The sequence below is a fragment of the Teleopsis dalmanni genome, chromosome 2 (assembly GCF_002237135.1).
Source record: "Teleopsis dalmanni isolate 2A chromosome 2, ASM223713v2, whole genome shotgun sequence".
In the NCBI taxonomy this organism is placed as follows: Eukaryota; Metazoa; Arthropoda; class Insecta; order Diptera; family Diopsidae; genus Teleopsis; species Teleopsis dalmanni.
This window is the reverse complement of record NC_051847.1, coordinates 84,735,937-84,753,748: the sequence shown is the minus strand read 5'-3', so window position 1 is coordinate 84,753,748 and position 17,812 is coordinate 84,735,937. Positions and strand designations below refer to the sequence as shown.

Sequence of the window (17,812 nt, the reverse complement as noted above, 5' to 3'; positions counted from 1 at the left end):
ATAATAAAATACATTGTAAATAGTTGTTATCATTCTTTTTATTTAAGAATTGTCATAAAAAATTTAATGACTATTTAAAAGCTATTGAATATTAAATAAAAAACAAATTATCTTCATGTTATAATATATAAAACAAAAGAAAAATATATTTAAGATTACAATGCAAGATTACAATGCATGGAAGTAAAAAATAAATATTATTTTGTTCCGCCCCGCAGCCAGAATTATCTACTTCATAATTATAGAAGTAATCTCCTAGATATGCAAACACTTTAAAGATTCAAGGGTTTTTGGGTAAAAATTTAAAAAAGTAGACCGGCTGATAAGTTGATTTTTAAAAAAAGTTGCTTCTTTTGCTTTTATATTTGCTTACATGTAGCCTTATTTCGAAAGTGGTTCAACCCCTTAAGCTCACCAACTTTAGCTACGTGCTTAAGTTTGTTAAATAGAAATATATAAGCCCTAGTAAATTTAGTCGATTTTTATTACTTTTCACATGAAATTTTCTATCAATAGAACTATTTAACCTTTGGTTTGTTTATATTGATGATCACATATTTTGTTATCATAGTTTTGTTTAGGAGATAACAATTTGTATACAAATTATCAGTGAAATCAAACTTCTCTCAGGTAAAATAGACATATATGCAATAGTAGTGAATGTTTACAACTTGTTAACACGTATGAGCACTTAACTTAAGCATCTACGGAAGTATTACAGAAGCTGTTGACAGCGTTGAACCCTTTTGAGGAAGTTATCTTATGAGAGCAGAATATGTAATTATATCGTTAAAGAAAATGATATGAACAAGCTTAATGCATTACTATTTTTTCTATATTAAATCATAACTCATCTATGCTTTACAATAACTTTTAACACGAACTACTGGTCTTAAAAAAATAATTATTAACAAACTAATATATAATCTGTCAAAATCAATGAAAAAAAATTGCCAATTGAATTATTTATGTTTCATTTCAAAATCAAGTTATCAGAAAAACATCCAATGCTTTTCATTTAACCACAATTTGATGCAATTGGAATATTTTATTTTATAATTCTTATTAGGTTTATTTAAATATATCGATAAAAAGGTTACTCGCATTTCAAGCGAATAACGTACAGTTTAATATAAAAATAACAAATATTTATATTCTAATGCAGCAATGTAAAAGATGTCAGGAATAGATTAAAGCAAATCTCAGGGAATTATAAATATTGAATTATTGGTACAATTTATTGTAAAACATTTTCTTGACCTTTTGACGTCATCATAAACATTAAAATTTATAATTGTAGTCTCTTGACCACTGTTCATTAAATAATAAATAAAAACAATTAGTTTTAATAAAATTAAATTTAACCGGTATAAAACTTAGTATATTATTTTATAAGTAAAATTATAAAAGTATTTAGAACAAAATATTCGCTATCGAAGAGTAAATGTGCCCAGATGCAATAACTGGAAAAAGACAACATGAATATGAACATGAACTTAAATCTTTAAAAATTCTATATCCGCATCTCATGGAAAGGAAAATGGACTGGAGACATGAATTAAATGATAATATATAATACCTGTTATCAATAGTCTGTCTGGTGAGTGTAGTAGCGCTTCGCTTGGAAAAATGAAACTTAGTAATACCGAGTATAACATATTTATTCGTTTTTTCATTACTCATTAGTGCAAGATCTTTTATAACAAACTTTCGATTTTTGGACACCTTCTTAAATAGCACAAGATTTTTTATAACTAAATAGTCATTAACTCTGCGTCTTTGTAGTCAGTAAAGTTTACAATGTTGAAATTTTATTAGGTTAGGTCAGTTTATATCAGCGATCCCTAGGAAATTCATTTAGACCGATTGACTTATTCTGTTACCGTATATAGAGGAAACCACATAGAAACTTTGGCGAAGCTTAAAGCGTAATTGTTCAAGATCCTCAAAAAAGGAGACCCCAAAGTATTGAGTCGCTACCGTGTATGAGCTGGGCAAAGGCAGAGTAGATGAGAAGCACCTTCATCGCCTTCCCTACTGCTGCAACAAGTATGATTGCAAGGGAGATACATTCTTCAAGCATAGGTCCCTAGTCTATAGTGACTTGTAAGTAAACCTGCCATAAAACTGATATTTTTACGTGGCATCTTAATGCGAATATTAGATTTCCTTTCACTGGATAGTGATTAGATTAAGTCTTCCCATCCTTTACTTAAGATTTCCAGTAGGGTAAATTAAATAATAATTAGGTAAATTAGGTGTTACCTTGTGAAAATTTTATAAGATGTTTAATAAATAAATTTGAAAACTTTTAACCAAAAATAATAAATAAGTGCAATAAATAAATAAATAAATATTTACATAAGTGCAGTCCAAAAAAATCCTAGGAAATTTCAATTTACTTTATCTCAATTTACTCAAACTCGCACACGGCCTAAATACAATTTTCACACTATCGACTTTCACGAATGTTATCAAGATAATAAATAATATAAATAAATAAATTATAAAATTAAATTATGATTATAAATTAAATAAATTATGATCAGTGTGACTTTAAGCCTGTACAACACTCTTAAAAGTGCGCGTTAAAGAACATCAAATACACTTAATCAACCTTATATTTTATGGCACTTTTATCTAAAGATATCTATGAAAAATAAATCTTATGTTTATTCGCTGCTGGATCAACCTTACCTTTCTGGTATCACCATGGACCTTAATGATCTATGCAGTAATGGACCTTTTGGTCTGCCAGTATAACCTAACTTAACCTTATCTTTTTGTTCTCCTATTTGGGCCAAATGTAGATAGTTCTCAGAACTTTTTTCATAGTCTCACTTAAGTTTCTTTATGTATAGATTTGTTGCTTCACTGGAGGGTTTAATTTTAAAACAAGAATTGATCCAATTAGAATTGGTCATAATTGATCGATATTGTACATATAGAAAAAAAACAAACTAATATGTTTTGTTTTTCAACAAACATTTATTTAAATAAATTTTTCGAACTACAATAACTAAATTTCGATACACTTCAATACAAAATTTTAGAACACAATAACTAAGCAGCAAAGTTCAATGTAAATTTTTAGTACAATACATTTAATTATAATTAAACTGTAAATGCGTACATACATATATATATTAGTAAAAAAAGCATATTATGTTAACTCGACAAAATGATTGGTTTTTCTTTATATAATAAATACATTAGAAAATATTTCATTTATAAATATTTATACGTGTATAATAAAAGTATATATTTGGTTTGTGTACATTTCTCCATTGTAATTTTTAATTATTAATTATTAATTAATGCTTTGCGCATGGATTGTTTTGTGTACTATGTAAAAATGCCATTAAAAATATTTATTTTTGATTTAATTTATTTATTTTATTCGATTTATATGTATCTTTTAAGTTCTGTATATTATTTTTTTTTATGCTTTTTGTAAATGTAGTAAATTGGTAAATACAGACAATTCCAGTACAATTCAGTAATAGTTGCTTTGGTTGCTGAGTATTTTATAAAGTTCTTTACATTTTATAGATTCTTTTCTGTTTATTTTTTTTTTTTTTTTTTTGTATACATATAGTATATTTTTAAGTTGCACATTTTAATTAATTCCGAATAAGACTTTTTGTTAAGACTTTTTTTCATTTATGTGTAAATGAAATTCAACGTTTTCATTGGTTTAACCTGCATGCACGGACTGAAATGAAGAAGAAAGTAAGAAAACCATAAATAAATGAAATGCAATTCAATTGTAAAAAATTGTAATAATTTGAAAATAATAAATAACAATTTTCATCGAAGCTTAACAAAACAAAAGATTTACTTATAAAACAAAAAATTTAGTTTTAATCAAAACATAAGATAGATACATAAAATAAAAGTTTAACTTGAAACAAATTTAAAAAGTAAAAATTGCTATGCAATATATAACTACTTTTACTACAAATTGTATAAAATTTTTATAATTGTTAAACTAATCTTAATGTTTTAATGTAATTACTACAAGTCTTTTAAGTTCATTGAATTTAAATGGATTTAAATAAAATCGGAATTTGGACGTACCCTAGCAATATCAACGCCAGTTATGTTCTTGACCAACTCTGGCACTTTGTTAACAATTTGCAAAACTTCACCAGTGAGTTTTGCAGCTCCAATTTCACCTTGTCCACTCGATACCATAGTAATCTTTTTGGCTTGTGATAATGGAGCAGCAACTTCTGCAGCAACCTATAAATAATAATTATTATTAATTGTTTGTTATTTGTTTATAATTAAAATTTAGAAATTCTTACCTTTGGTAAAGTGTCCAACAACATTTCAACCATAGCAGCCTCACGGTATTCACGCCAGGCTTCAGCCTTTTGTGCCATTTGTTCAGCTTCAGCTTTTGCTTTCAATTGAATTGCATATGCTTCAGCTTCACCTCGAATTTTAATCTAGGTAAAGTAATTTAAAATAAATATTATACTTAAATATATTATAATAATTCCATACAAGAGCATATATAATAATTTATATTAAAAAAAAAACATAAAAAAGAAACTTTCAAAGACTTTCAATGTTGAAGCTATTGGCCCCAGTGCACTTGAGCACTTTTACACTTTATTAACTCGAGGTATCTTCAAAACCCCTCTTTACGCCTTGATTTTTATCTAAGATTTCCAACCAATTATATTTCTTATCAAAATAAGAATGCCACGTAGAAAAAAGGATTGATTTGATCCCTAATTCAACGTAATGATGTGACGGATATTAGTTTTGCGAATACAGATAGAGATGTGAAGAAGTTCTAATATAAGTATATGGATATTTATTCTGAATTTTTAGAGAATAATCATAGGGATACGGCTGTTATTTAAGTAAATAGCAAAAAGTATGGCGGTTTTTCTTGTAAATAAGAGGTTAGACATCCACGTATAACATAATGCTCATTCATTAATTTTAAATCACAATTGATTTTAAGTTTTTAAAATAATTTAAGCCAGGAACTAATGTCTTAATGACCAGAAATGCAGAGCGGTAAATCGATAAACATGTTATATTGTTGCTGTTTATAATACTCAAAAGGGACTACACAAGCAGTTCCCAGCAGGCTATACCAATACCACAAGCACATTCGTGTGGTTATAACAAGAGCATTCGATCACCAAAATTTTGAGATCACCAAAAGTTCACTGAATTTAAAATAAAATTTTTATAAACAATTATCTTCACTATAAACTTTAAATATAAAAATGCTTTCAAAATTATGCAGAAATTAGTAATAAACTTACAGATTCTGCCTCTGCTTCAGCTTCCATAACTACTCGTAGTTTATTAGCTTCAGCTAATTTTTCTAAGCGATATTTTTCTGCCTCTGCTGGGCGTCGTATTGTAGCTTCGAGTTCCCTTTCGCGACGTTGAATTTCTTGATCTTGTACAGCTATTTCTTGTGTACGTTCAATAACTTTCACTTGCATTTGCTCTTCCTTAATGCGTTGCTTAGTCTTGGCAGCTTGCAATTCATAAGCCATCTCAGCTTCAGCTTTCTTTGTTTGAACTTCAACATCATAAGCGGCTTTTTTCAATTCAAAGTCACGTTGTGCTTTGGCAATCTCAGTATCATTTAGGAATCTAGAAGCCATACGTTGCTCTTCAGCTATAGCTTCCTTGATTGTTGCTTCACAACGAGCCTCAGCTTCACCAATGCGTGCATCACGTTTCACTTCTGCTGTACGTGCCATACCAAGTGATTTAAGGTATCCCTTTAAAATATGAATACATATATATTAATAAAATCTATTATCAGCAATAATACATTCATATATAATTGCATATTATGTATTATATTTTACTTAAATTATTAAATTTGTAAATAAATACATTTTATTACATCTAGAAGAAATTTAGAAAAATTAACAAAGAAATTTACTTTTCAAACAAAACACCATCACAAGACATGCTCAATGCATTAACAAATTATTATATACATATTGTTGGTTTATTTAAGATGTTTATAAAATGTATATTGTTTCTTTAACTAATTTCGTAATACGTATACATTTTTATATAAATTGCACATATATATTCTGAACATAAATATTTTGATTATTTCTTGAAAATAAATATTTGATAGCTTAAAAAATAAAGAAAATAAATAATAAATAAAAACATATTAATAATTTATAAAAAAATAAATACATAAATTGAAAATGAATACCATAAAAAAATTGAAAATAATATAATATATATAATTAATAAATAGAATAAATAAATAATATCAGAAAGTAGCTACAATGAACAAAATTTTCAATAATTTAAATTTCAAAATAAATAAATATAATTTAATATTAATATAACAAAATATAAATATTTTAATAAAGAAACTTATTATATGAGTAAAATTAATTATAACTAAATCGTTCAAAAATGTAACTATTAAATAAAGTATAATAATATAATAATAAATAATATATAATAATATGATAATAGTTATACATATTTATATATTGTTATTATGTTATAGTGGTATTATAATTATAGGTTATAAAAAACTTTTATTTAATTAATAGCAAAAAATGTTAATATATACTAAATTAAATTTAATAGTGACTATATTAATATAAAATTAACATTTATAAGAAATTTGATTAAAAAGATTAAAATCTTTACTATTTTAATTAATAGTTGTAATAATATTAATTCAAAATAAAATACATTTTTAAACATGCAAAAACGATTTATATTATAATTAATAGTTACAATATTATTCAAAATTTTTAATTTTTAAAATTTGCAATAAAAATATTTATAATTATTATAACACTTCATTAAAAAAATTATTATAAAAATGTTATAATATAATGATATTTTTATAAATATTTATCATTTTGGTTGTTATGTTTTTATAGTTTTTATATATAACTAAAAATAATATATTATAGTTATTAATATTTCACATAATGCGTTCATTTTTTATATTATATTGCATTTAATATATTATTATATCATATTAATTAAATATTGCTTTTATTATTTATTATTTAATTTAGAAATTATCAAAACCATTAATTACAATATTTTAAATAATAAGAATTATATTTTGTATTTTTTAAATAATATAATCAATAATTTTCAAATTTAAAAATAGGATGTTATAACTTTTACTTACTAAGTTTTAATTTACTTTTATAATAGTTAATTATTAAATATAAAAATATTAAACAGAGATAGACTACTAACTACAAGCGCTTACTTATATTTATACATTACAAATAATTATCATGTGTTATTAATTATAATTAGTACAATTACTTTATTACTTTTTACAATTAATATTATACAATAATATTATATTACAATAATATGAAATACATTATTATTACGCTACGTGTAAAAATTATCATTACTTTATGTATAAATTAAATACTTGCGATTTAACAGCTAAGTTAAAAGCTTTGTTTTATTTAATAAATGTTAATTTTAAGGACAACAAAAAATATTACAATTATAGCTATAATTATTTGACGCATTTAACAACACAAAATAAAAATAATATAAAACGTTTAATATAGTAAAGGACAGACACTTATATTTACTATAACTATAAGAAATACGTTTTAATTTTGATATTTTTTAAACGTTGTTAAATCTAGTATAAACATACCTTCGAATCACCCTGTTGATGAGAACAATGCACAATAATTAAGAAGAATATTATTCCGAAAAAGAGAAGAAAATTATTTCAAAATATTATTTAATAAAAAAATAATAAATAGAATTTCATTATCCATTCGAAGTTAAAAAAACCATTATCTGAGAGTATATTCGTTGATTTACTAAACTGATAAAAAAGATTTAAGAATATAATAATGAAATATACTTAAGTCATAAAAATAAAAATTTGTAATAAAAAGAAATAAAAAATTTATATAAATATTTTAAATTATAATAGTTTTTAAATAGTATTGATACTATTGCTACTTTTTATACTATTGAGAATTATAAGTTACTAAACTATGTTATTATTAAGGTTATTAGTATAAAATTAAATTAATATAATAATTAATACAATGAGTATAAAGAATTTTTTTTTCGTTTTAAATTTTTAAGAAATTCGTGTATATACTAACAAAAATATTTTTCATATTTAAATAATAATTTTGTACAAAATGAATAATTTATATGTTAATTTACTTAACAATTTTATTGTATAATAATAATAAGCTACTAAATAAATATTTTATGAATTAAATTAAATTCATATTTCGTAACTAAAAAATTATTAGTAAATAAAATTATGTGTGTCATAAAAGCAAAATATGTAATAAGTGTGATTTCATTTTACAATCCTGTTTTAATAATTAGTTCATAAATAAATATTATTAATGTTATAGTAAAAATCAATAATTCAGAAATCATCTTAATAAAAATTGTTCAGCATTACAGAAGAAATTAAAAGCTATTATTTCGTAAGTTACAAAATAAAAATCTTAACTGTAATTGTGGTTAGTATTATGCACATAAATACAGAGAAGTGATAAACAAAAAGCAATCAATAAAATATTTTTAAAATATATATAAAAACAAAATATATTGCATCTGCCCCATGCCTTTTAGTTAGTTGTTTACATTTATTAATTAATCTATAATAAAAATAATTAAACAAGTAATGTTTCGCGGTTACTTACTTCTTCATCTCGAATATCTTTCAGAGTGTATGACACTACAGTGATGCCCATATTTGCCAAGTCAGATGACGCAACTTCAAATACTTGTTTACTGAACTTCTTGCGATCCTTATAGATTTCTTCGACAGTCATTGAACCCATGATAGCACGTTGGTGACCTTCCAATGTCACGAGCGCAATATGCTGAATTTCAGATTCATTTTTTCCCAAAAATTGTTCACACGCTGTAAGCAGCATATCCTCATTTTGACCCTGAACCTTCACTTGAGCAATACCCGTTACGGATATTGGCACACCCTGGCTTGTATAAACGCAAGGACTTTCGACTTGTAGGGTCATAGTGTTCAGAGATATTCTTTAAAATAAATTAGTTACTTATATTCTTAACAATTACATTTTTATAAATTAAAGAAATACCTCTGCACACGTTGAATTGTTGGCCATACAAAAGCGCGACCGCCAGGCACTAATAATGGTTTCATATAACAGCATCCTAAAGATTATAATGAAAGAAAATATTTTAATGAATAATAAATAAATTATTCTCAAACAAAAAAAAAAAACTAATTAAGACACATGATATTGAATTTAATCATTTTTGCGGACACATTGAATGAGATGCGTACAAAAATCAATAACAAACATGACGTCATATGGGTGTACTATTAAATTTGTATAAATATGGTATAAAATCTTTTTATTCGATAATCTCTTACCTGAAACTACTAGAGCCTCATTTGGACCACAAGTTACGAATCCCCAAGTCATATTTTATTAAAATATTTTATAAAACCTTTAGAGCTCACAAGTAAACCAATTTATTTATTCTGTATATGGCAATTGGGTCTTAATTTTACACCGCGATAATTAAATAAATAAATATTATTATTAGCGTTCGACTAAAACTTGTATCCAAAAATAATCTTATCAATTTATTTATTTAGTATGCAAAATACGAAAAAATTATATTTGTTTAACTACTTGGATGCTGCAAATTAAAACCGCTGACGGCACCAACAAGCTTGCAGAAAAGTTCTACTGATAAGTTCTAACTTTCACTGCGCAGAAACTTTTATTACACGTTTTGTTGTTTTGTTCAGTATTTGTTTTCCTTCTGGTGTTCAGTGTTGCCATCTGCAGAATTTCTTATCACTTCAATTTTGCTCCGGAACACTAAAATAGAAACAAAATTAAACTAAAAATATTTTTAAATATTTATTGTTTCATGCCCAAACGATTTTAATAAAGTATTTTTGCAATTACACTTTCTTGTAATGACGAAGAAGCTATTTTTAAAATTTAGAGGGTTTTTCGAAAAGCAAAGAAAGAAAAGACAAACACAAAAATTTTAGTTAATTTATTAAAATTTGACTAGCCACACAAAGCTGTTTCGAGTACTCATCATCAGTCTTTGGAAATGATCAAATTTAATTAGTTTATAGTCCGTATATAATTTGTTTATTCTGCAAATGCCAGGCTTAGAACTCGTACCTGTCAAATTAGAAGTTAAAAATAGAAATTAAGAAAAAGAAACCACGATTTATTTTACAATAATTTTTATTTCATCGATATTTCGACTTTAGGCATTGAGTAAGAATATTATAGAGTCACAATGACTCAATTTTTAAATTTTCAGCAACAGGCACGGGAGGGCGGAGTGAAGATTTTACTTCTTTCTGCGCTGCTGCTAGATCGGTCGCGCTTATGCTTGTTCTTTCTCAAAATTTTACTATTAATGAATGAAGGGCAAAAATGAAAACAAAAAACAGATTTGCTTGTTTACGAAGAAAAGAGTCAAATTAGTTTTTGGTGTAATTATTTGTTTTTGCAATTAATGCTTGGCAGTAGCAAGCAGTACGTAAAAATTTCATGCATTTAATATCACTTCATAATGCAAATAAGAGAAACATCCCTACTTGTTTGGAAGTTTACTGATCTACATATATATATGTATGTGTATAAATGTATATTTATAAACATATGTACTTTTATTTGGAAGAATATGAATATTTTTTGATCTTATTTTAGGAACATTTGAAGCAAATGCAACCAATTTCAATTTTTTGTTTTAATCAGGTATAATAACAGTTATATGAATGTTATATTAGTATTAGCTAAAATAAGATAATTGTATGTAATTGACCGTGTGTGAGTTCGAGTAATTGAAAGTAAATTGAGGAAAATAGTAAATTATGTCCGTATGGCAGCGAATGTTGGTATTTACCAGAATTTCGAGTAGGGTAAATTAGGTAAATTAGGTATTACCATTGGGAACATTTTATAAAATGTATAATAAAAAAATAATTAAATTTGAAAGCTTTTAACATAAGTGCAGTGCAAAAAAACCCTAGGAAATTTTAGTTTACTTTACCATAATTTACCGAGTTGGTTTATTGGGGCCTGCAGACTTCATCGAATTGAATTGCTGGGCTTTATTCTGCTTATATTACTTCGTAAGCAATTCCTTTGTATGGTAGAGAAAGTGAAATCGACTAAGGCATAAATTGTTATATGACCTTATATTACAAATTTGCCCTAATACAGGCTTAATAACATCTATTTATAATTTATTTATTATCATAACTACTTACTTTATTTATTTATTTTGTTCAAAATACATAGTTTAAGTGAATTAATTTTAAGATAGTTATTAATAAACATGTGTTAATAAATATGTATAAATATGTAAATATTAATATTTATTACGTAGAAACTTTCGCTATTTTTTATGGTTATTCACGGGATATTGATCAATTAATTAACAAAGCAGTTTATACATATAAACAATAAAAAATAATGTATCATATATATATCTAATAACGGGAAGAACTAACAAATGTGTTCTCTTATTGGTGGTGGTATTCCTCTATTCCTGAGCGTTGTTTGTTGTCGTTTTGTCATTGGGCCTTGTTGTGGTAGGATTTTAGGCAGGTTTAGGAGTATTTTCGGAAAATCTTCTGCAGGTTGTTTTCTTTCTTCTTTTTACCATTCTATTTTCCAATTATTTATGTGTGATAATATATTTCTTTATCATTTATATGCAAAAAATCTTTTTGTCGAAAATACTAATGTACATATATTAATATAAAAAACTAAAGTTCTTCAAATTCTTGAGGACGATTATAAATTATAGTCGAAATAGAGAGCAAATAATAAAAAAAAACTTTGAAATAGTAAAAAAAATCTTTTCTATATTATTTTTTTTAAACAAAATTTCTTCGTTAACATGGACTAGGCCTCCTGGGGACACCATGTAAAAAAAAAACGCGCGATGCATTATACCTCGAAGGTGGTCTGGAAATTAGTACGCAACTAGTAACATGAAAATTGTCATTTCTATTTAATTAACGATAACCTTTCATGTATGTCGATCTAGTAACTATCAATGATTATGCAGTTATTTAAATAAATCTCCATTTCTCGGCAATTATTCGCTTGCAAAAGCTAATAGTCGATACACTTGTACCCCTTGTACTGATATTCCTTTTATACTTATTCAGTATCTTTTAAGTGCATATATTTGCGAAATAGCGTTAATTATTCAAACTGCCATTTAAATCGAAGGTTTAATTTTAGTTTTTTTTATTTATCTTAAATCGATTTCTGTATAATTTTATTGTCATACATTTGGCGAAGCTAAAGCATACTATTTTTAAAAAATGTTTTACCAATTATTGGTAAATATTTTATATACATATGTGTTCTTATGATTGTATTACTTCCTAAGATTTAATATAAATATTATGTAAATGCGATAAAATTGAAAATCCATACCTAATAACAATTAATTACGAAAACAATTATAATTCTTTCTTCAAATGCCATCATAATGAAAAATTGTTTCAATGCTGCAAATAAAATTTTGATATCTCTTGCCTCCGAAATGACATACAAAATTATGTCCATATGTTCATATTTAAACACAAAGCAAGTAGGCATGAATGAATATAAAATAGAGAATAATTCTTTTTACTACTTACATTATAATTTAAGAAAGCAATAACAACACCTCAAAGAGCAAAAGGAGAAAAAAACACAAAAAAGAAATATAAAAATTTCTTGAACCTATGAAGCAGAGAATATTGCAAAATCTTCTTTGGTATGAAGCAAAAACGACTGAAGCGACGTCGGCAGAGATTTGAGTGATTTGGGTACCCATTAATAGATACCTAGAACAAAAATTAATTTCTATGGCATTGTGACTCTATAATATTTTTACTCAATGCTTTAGGCTAATGTCTATAAAAATATTCTTTAAATACATTTATTTTTACATAATTAGTTTCAAAGTTATTTTTAGTATAGTTCTTCATTATTTTATATGAAAAAGGGGTATATTATAAGAAAATATTATCTTCCATATCACGACTAAATAAAACAATTGAATAAACATTATAATAGTACAAGATATTTATTTGAATTGTTATATTCTAATAAAAATATACATTTTATATATTTAATTGGCATAAAAATTTAAGAATATTAAGTAATAGAGAGTAGAAGTTTTAGCTAATTTGAAAAATACTAAATCGGACCTGCTATAAAATTTAAAAAACACAAAATCATTTAAATATATTAATATTAATAAAATAATTCATATCGAAAGAATGTTATTCTGATGATACAAACATATCTATCACATTAGAATAATTTTTATTACTAGAAAAAAAGGAACAATATAAAGTTAAAATAATAAGTTCAATATGCTTCTAATTCATAAAGTAATAACACTGATATACTGCATACAGTTCTTTCAATTCCAGCAATTCAACATATAAATAAATCATTCAAAAACTAAAATTAAATCAAAAATTACTAATACAAAGTTCGAAAATAATTGTTGTTCTTACTATAATTTATACATTAAAATCTACACTTTAAATTAAGTTTTAATTTAATAAATCTAAAATTTAATGATTTGAACTTTCAGTAAAATACGGATGTTGCATTGCTTGTTCTGCACTTATTCGTTGATTTGGTCGACATATTAACAATTTTTGTAAAAGATCGCGTCCTTTTGAATTTAGACGTGGTACTATTTGACTCCAAGAGGTAATGGCTGGAAATGCTATACAATAAAATATATTAATAAGTTGTAAAAGCAAAATCAAATTATGCTTACATGGAAGCGCTACATAATCTGACAGATGTGTGACACCTGGCCATGTTTCCTCTGTCGGAGTGCCTAATACTCTAAAAATTTTCATTAATTGATCCAGTACATCTGATCCTGGAAATAGTGGACGTCCAGCATCTGCAAGTTCGGCAAAAATGCAACCAGCTGACCACATATCTATGCTAGTTGTATATAGCTTGGCACCAAACAATACATCCGGTGGCCGATACCACAGAGTAACAACTTCAGCGGAATAACATTTAACTGGAATGCCAAATGCTCTCGCCAAACCTTAAATATAAATAAATTCTTAAACAAATTTTGGTGTACTTAATACGAATAAAAAACATACCAAAATCCGCTAATTTTAACTCTCCATTTTTGTTGATTAACAAATTTTGTGGTTTAAGATCTCTATGTAGTACATTATGACTGTGACAAAATGCTAATCCACGTAACAGTTGTAGCATGAAACTTCTACAGATGGCCATATCAATTTCACCATTCAAACTATCGAAATATTTTTTTAAGTCTTGATCGCAATGTTCGAAAACTAATGTAAGTTTCTTATCAGAATGTAGTACGTCATACAATCGAACTATATTCTTATGCTTCAATTCCTAGGCAATAAATTTAATAATTAATATCATTTTTAATAAAATTAAAATTTTTATATAAGAAATTTACTTTTAACAGACAAATTTCCCGCAATGCAGAACTTGGCACTCCCTCATCATCTTCATCTAGTCGCACTCTCTTCAAAGCGACAATTTCTAAACTTTCCCGATTTCTTCCTTTGAATACAGTACCATAGGTTCCTTCACCAATTTTCTCCAACTTCTCATATTTTTGCATAATTTATTTAAAAGCAATTTTATACAAAAACAATTTACAATTTATGAAAACAATAGCAGTGCCAAAATACTTTGCAAAAGTGCAATCGGTATTACAAACAGAGTGATGCCATCTTTATCAATTGTCAAATTAAACTCAAATTAAGGTACAATTTAATGTGTTAATAATTAACAAGCGTGTTCACGTTTGCAAATTTTTTTAATAAAATTAATAAATGGTTTTTTTTCTTATTTATAATGCATAAAACATTCTTAATATACATATACTCTTTACAATTTATATTTCTACAATCTACCATACAGTAATAACATTCTCGTTTCTTCTCTCACTTGTTTAAAATATTGTCTTATTGTAGGTTCCCATTTACTTTATTTGATTAAGGTCACTAATGAAATTGATTAACCACAAAAAGAGCTTCTGCGCATTCCAACTTAATTAAGAATAAATTAAGAAAGTTACACCAAAAATGTTGAATGCAGCATTGCAAAATATGTTTCCCAAGAGAGAAATTATCGAAATTTGACATATTTGACACACGAAACAATATGTATTTAAGCATATAACAAACACACCAAATAAAAAAATGTTTGCTTTTTTATAAACGTTTACATTTTCTGCGTTTCTTATAATCAAGGAATTAATTTCTGCTAACAATACAAAACTATATATTATCTATTCACAATTTAAATGTAAAATGTAAAAAGCACTCCTAGAACTTCCACAGAATTTTCTGAACTTTTTTAATCTAATATCTGTCGTTGATTTCAATTGTTAATCTCTACGGTCCACTGGTTAAAATATTTCCATTTTGCATTTGTAAGAGATGGTTGAAGTGGATTTAACACGTTAACAATTGAAATTAGATTGAAATTTGTGGTGATATTGACTGAAATCCCATCACATGCGAAGATCATATTGCTATCATTCTGTTTTCTGCAAATTTTAATACATTCAAATATGATATGATGTAGACTCTTTACACATAATATTTATCTATAACAAATAAATTATCCCGTACTCACCATTTAAAAAACTTAATAAATATTTGCAATATATAGCGCATATAATGTAATGTGGCAGCACACTACTGTAATACTGCCTTATGATATTTCACTTGTCAAGCAAAAAGCAAAAATTTGCAAAAATTCGCTTAAATGCAGAAGTTAAGAAATATAAAGTAGATTCTGTTAATTCTTGATTCTGTAAAATTAAACAGTGCTTAAAATGTTTTAGAATATTAATAAAAGAAGTGTTAAAATCTATGCAGTAGTTTCTTTTTAACTCACTATTTTGTGTTGCCTATATATTTTGTGATATTTTTTACAACGTTTACTCCCCCTTTTATAGTCTACATTTATGTCTTGATCAATTCCATGTAAAGTGGTATTTCAACTCCATTGATAACTTCAATGAATAGTTAAACAATGAAAATACATAAATACTTTGGTAATATTTGGGAGTCAATAATCTGGCATGAGTCATAGGGTCAAGACTTTTGAGCGGTTTCAAGTGACCTGATATAATTGAACATCAATTTATTATTAATAACAAAGAGATAATTAAATTCATTGTGAAATAATTGTGTATATTCAAAAATATAACGAGCTAGCATAGGAATTGCTCTGGCTAGCTCTAAAAAAACTCATCCATTATGGTTCCTCCGGTTCCCACAAAAGACAATGTCGACCTAGAATGTTTCCTCGTAACTAAACATTCATGGAAAGGCAAATATAAACGCATTTTATCTATTGGCACCGCAGGCATTTCCACGTACAATCCGGATAAATTTGATCTCACAAATCGTTGGACATATTCAGATATTATTGCTGCTGCCCCAAATAAATCAAATGTAAGCCATTTTTTAATTGAGTTATAAACTTTTTTTCTATTTTGTGATATTGAATTAACATTTACGTACAGCCTTGTGTTTTGAGGTGATAAAAAAACAAATCGTTTTCAGTAGATTGTTTACAAATGTTCTAAACATTGTGGTATTGTTATTGCTGCATATCTATTATTATTTATCAGCACGATTAGCACAAAAATGAAAATGCTATGAAGTAGTTTTGTTTATCATAATTTGCTTACTAATCTCTTCCTTCTGCCCTTCATTTTTGTTTATTTTTGCTTTAGATTCCTAATGAATTTGTGCTTACAATAAAAAAAGATAAAAAACTCGACTCAATAAAATTATCATCAGAATACCGCAACGATATTTTAAGCTCAATATTAAAGTATTACAAAGAATTTGCTGATAAACCGAAAAATGTCCAAGTAAGAAATGAAATACAATTAAATTAAATTACAATTTTTAAATAAATTTTTTTTTAAAATAGCGTTTTAATGGATATAAATACCATTGGTCAGGAATTACTTTACCGACAGTGCTGGAGGTGACACCTTGCTCTTTGGATCAGTTGGATCCTACAACCAATGAACTGCTCACTAGTTACATGTACAAGGATATCGAAGGAATAATAGGTACTATAAGTATTAATTTGCACGTTTTGTTTTGCTTCTTAACGTGTTTACGTCTTTCCTCTGCCTTTCCTCTTTACATTTGCTTGCATTCAATTGAATTTAACTGTTGTATGGTATAATCTTACAATATATTGCACTTACCTTTGTTTTCTCTTTGATGTGTTAAACATTTTAAGCAGGAATTTCAGATTATGAGGGCGGCATTGTAATGGCATATGGCGGATTTAGCCGCCTACACCTATTCAAAGCGGATAATCATCATGAAATTGTACAAAACATAGCTCAACGTTCATCACAATTTCTTAGTATTGAAACGAAAATTCTCAAAAGCCAAATAACTTTGGATCAATTTGAGCGTCAAAGATTTGGAAAGTTTAGGTATTTAAATCCTGAAAAGTATATAAAATGTTTATATTATGCATATTTAAATTTTAGTGATGATCAGTTTCAAACATCAATGACTGAATTTACGGTACAAAAGATTTCAAATCGTCATCCTGAACCAGTTAAACGTATACTCTGTCTCACCGAAACAACTTTACTCGAGAGAGATCCTCAAACATATAGTGTTTGCACGCTGAGACCTTTGTCAGATGTTTTTGCGTTAATAAGAGACAAGGATAATTTGCAAAAATTTTGTATTGAGTACAAAAATGGTATTGTACGCACATAT

The 17,812-nt window shown here is 26.2% G+C and overlaps 3 protein-coding genes across 4 annotated transcripts in view; 1 reads left to right on the top strand and 2 right to left on the bottom strand.

The window, feature by feature from the left end:
* Positions 1-2,964: 2,964 nt before the first annotated feature.
* Positions 2,965-9,834, bottom strand: LOC119680405 (flotillin-1). Of its 2 annotated transcripts, XM_038093204.1 has the most exons (8): positions 9,404-9,833; positions 9,105-9,180; positions 8,688-9,042; positions 7,664-7,675; positions 5,292-5,762; positions 4,311-4,454; positions 4,081-4,245; positions 2,965-3,715 (listed from the first exon to the last, which is right to left on the bottom strand). In XM_038093204.1, exons 1-8 carry the CDS (start codon positions 9,453-9,455, stop codon positions 3,698-3,700), a joined length of 1,293 nt encoding a protein of 430 aa, XP_037949132.1. In that variant the 5' UTR covers positions 9,456-9,833; the 3' UTR covers positions 2,965-3,697. The 2 variants fall into 2 exon arrangements, with proteins under 2 accessions (XP_037949132.1, XP_037949133.1); XM_038093205.1 differs by lacking the exon at positions 7,664-7,675 and having other exon boundaries at positions 9,404-9,834.
* A 3,466-nt stretch (positions 9,835-13,300) lies between these two features.
* Positions 13,301-14,768, bottom strand: LOC119685077 (cyclin-dependent kinase 5 homolog). Its single transcript, XM_038099270.1, has 4 exons — positions 14,491-14,768; positions 14,156-14,423; positions 13,810-14,094; positions 13,301-13,755 (listed from the first exon to the last, which is right to left on the bottom strand). The coding sequence occupies exons 1-4, from the start codon at positions 14,656-14,658 to the stop codon at positions 13,598-13,600; spliced, it is 879 nt and encodes a 292-aa protein (XP_037955198.1). The 5' UTR covers positions 14,659-14,768; the 3' UTR covers positions 13,301-13,597.
* A 1,541-nt stretch (positions 14,769-16,309) lies between these two features.
* The window catches only part of LOC119674954 (dnaJ homolog subfamily C member 13-like), a 9,019-nt gene continuing 7,516 nt past the window's right edge, over positions 16,310-17,812 (top strand). The window contains exons 1-5 of the mRNA XM_038086111.1: positions 16,310-16,507; positions 16,792-16,932; positions 16,995-17,139; positions 17,319-17,517; positions 17,575-17,800. Of these exons, the coding sequence (XP_037942039.1) occupies positions 16,310-16,507; positions 16,792-16,932; positions 16,995-17,139; positions 17,319-17,517; positions 17,575-17,800 (909 nt within the window). The remainder of the gene's footprint in view (positions 16,508-16,791; positions 16,933-16,994; positions 17,140-17,318; positions 17,518-17,574; positions 17,801-17,812) is intronic.

Excerpts from the sequence above, each read along its gene's own strand:
- LOC119680405 (XM_038093204.1), bottom strand. The coding sequence starts at position 9,455 with ATGACTTGGGGATTCGTAACTTGTGGTCCAAATGAGGCTCTAGTAGTT. Across the intron at positions 4,455-5,291 it reads CTGAAGCAGAGGCAGAATCT|ATTAAAATTCGAGGTGAAGC; the intron begins GTAAGTTTATTA and ends TACTTTACCTAG. Across the intron at positions 4,246-4,310 it reads TGTTGGACACTTTACCAAAG|GTTGCTGCAGAAGTTGCTGC; the intron begins GTAAGAATTTCT and ends TATTATTTATAG.
- LOC119685077 (XM_038099270.1), bottom strand. The coding sequence starts at position 14,658 with ATGCAAAAATATGAGAAGTTGGAGAAAATTGGTGAAGGAACCTATGGT. Across the intron at positions 14,095-14,155 it reads GTTAAAATTAGCGGATTTTG|GTTTGGCGAGAGCATTTGGC; the intron begins GTATGTTTTTTA and ends TTTATATTTAAG. Across the intron at positions 13,756-13,809 it reads AGATTATGTAGCGCTTCCAT|CATTTCCAGCCATTACCTCT; the intron begins GTAAGCATAATT and ends TTTATTGTATAG.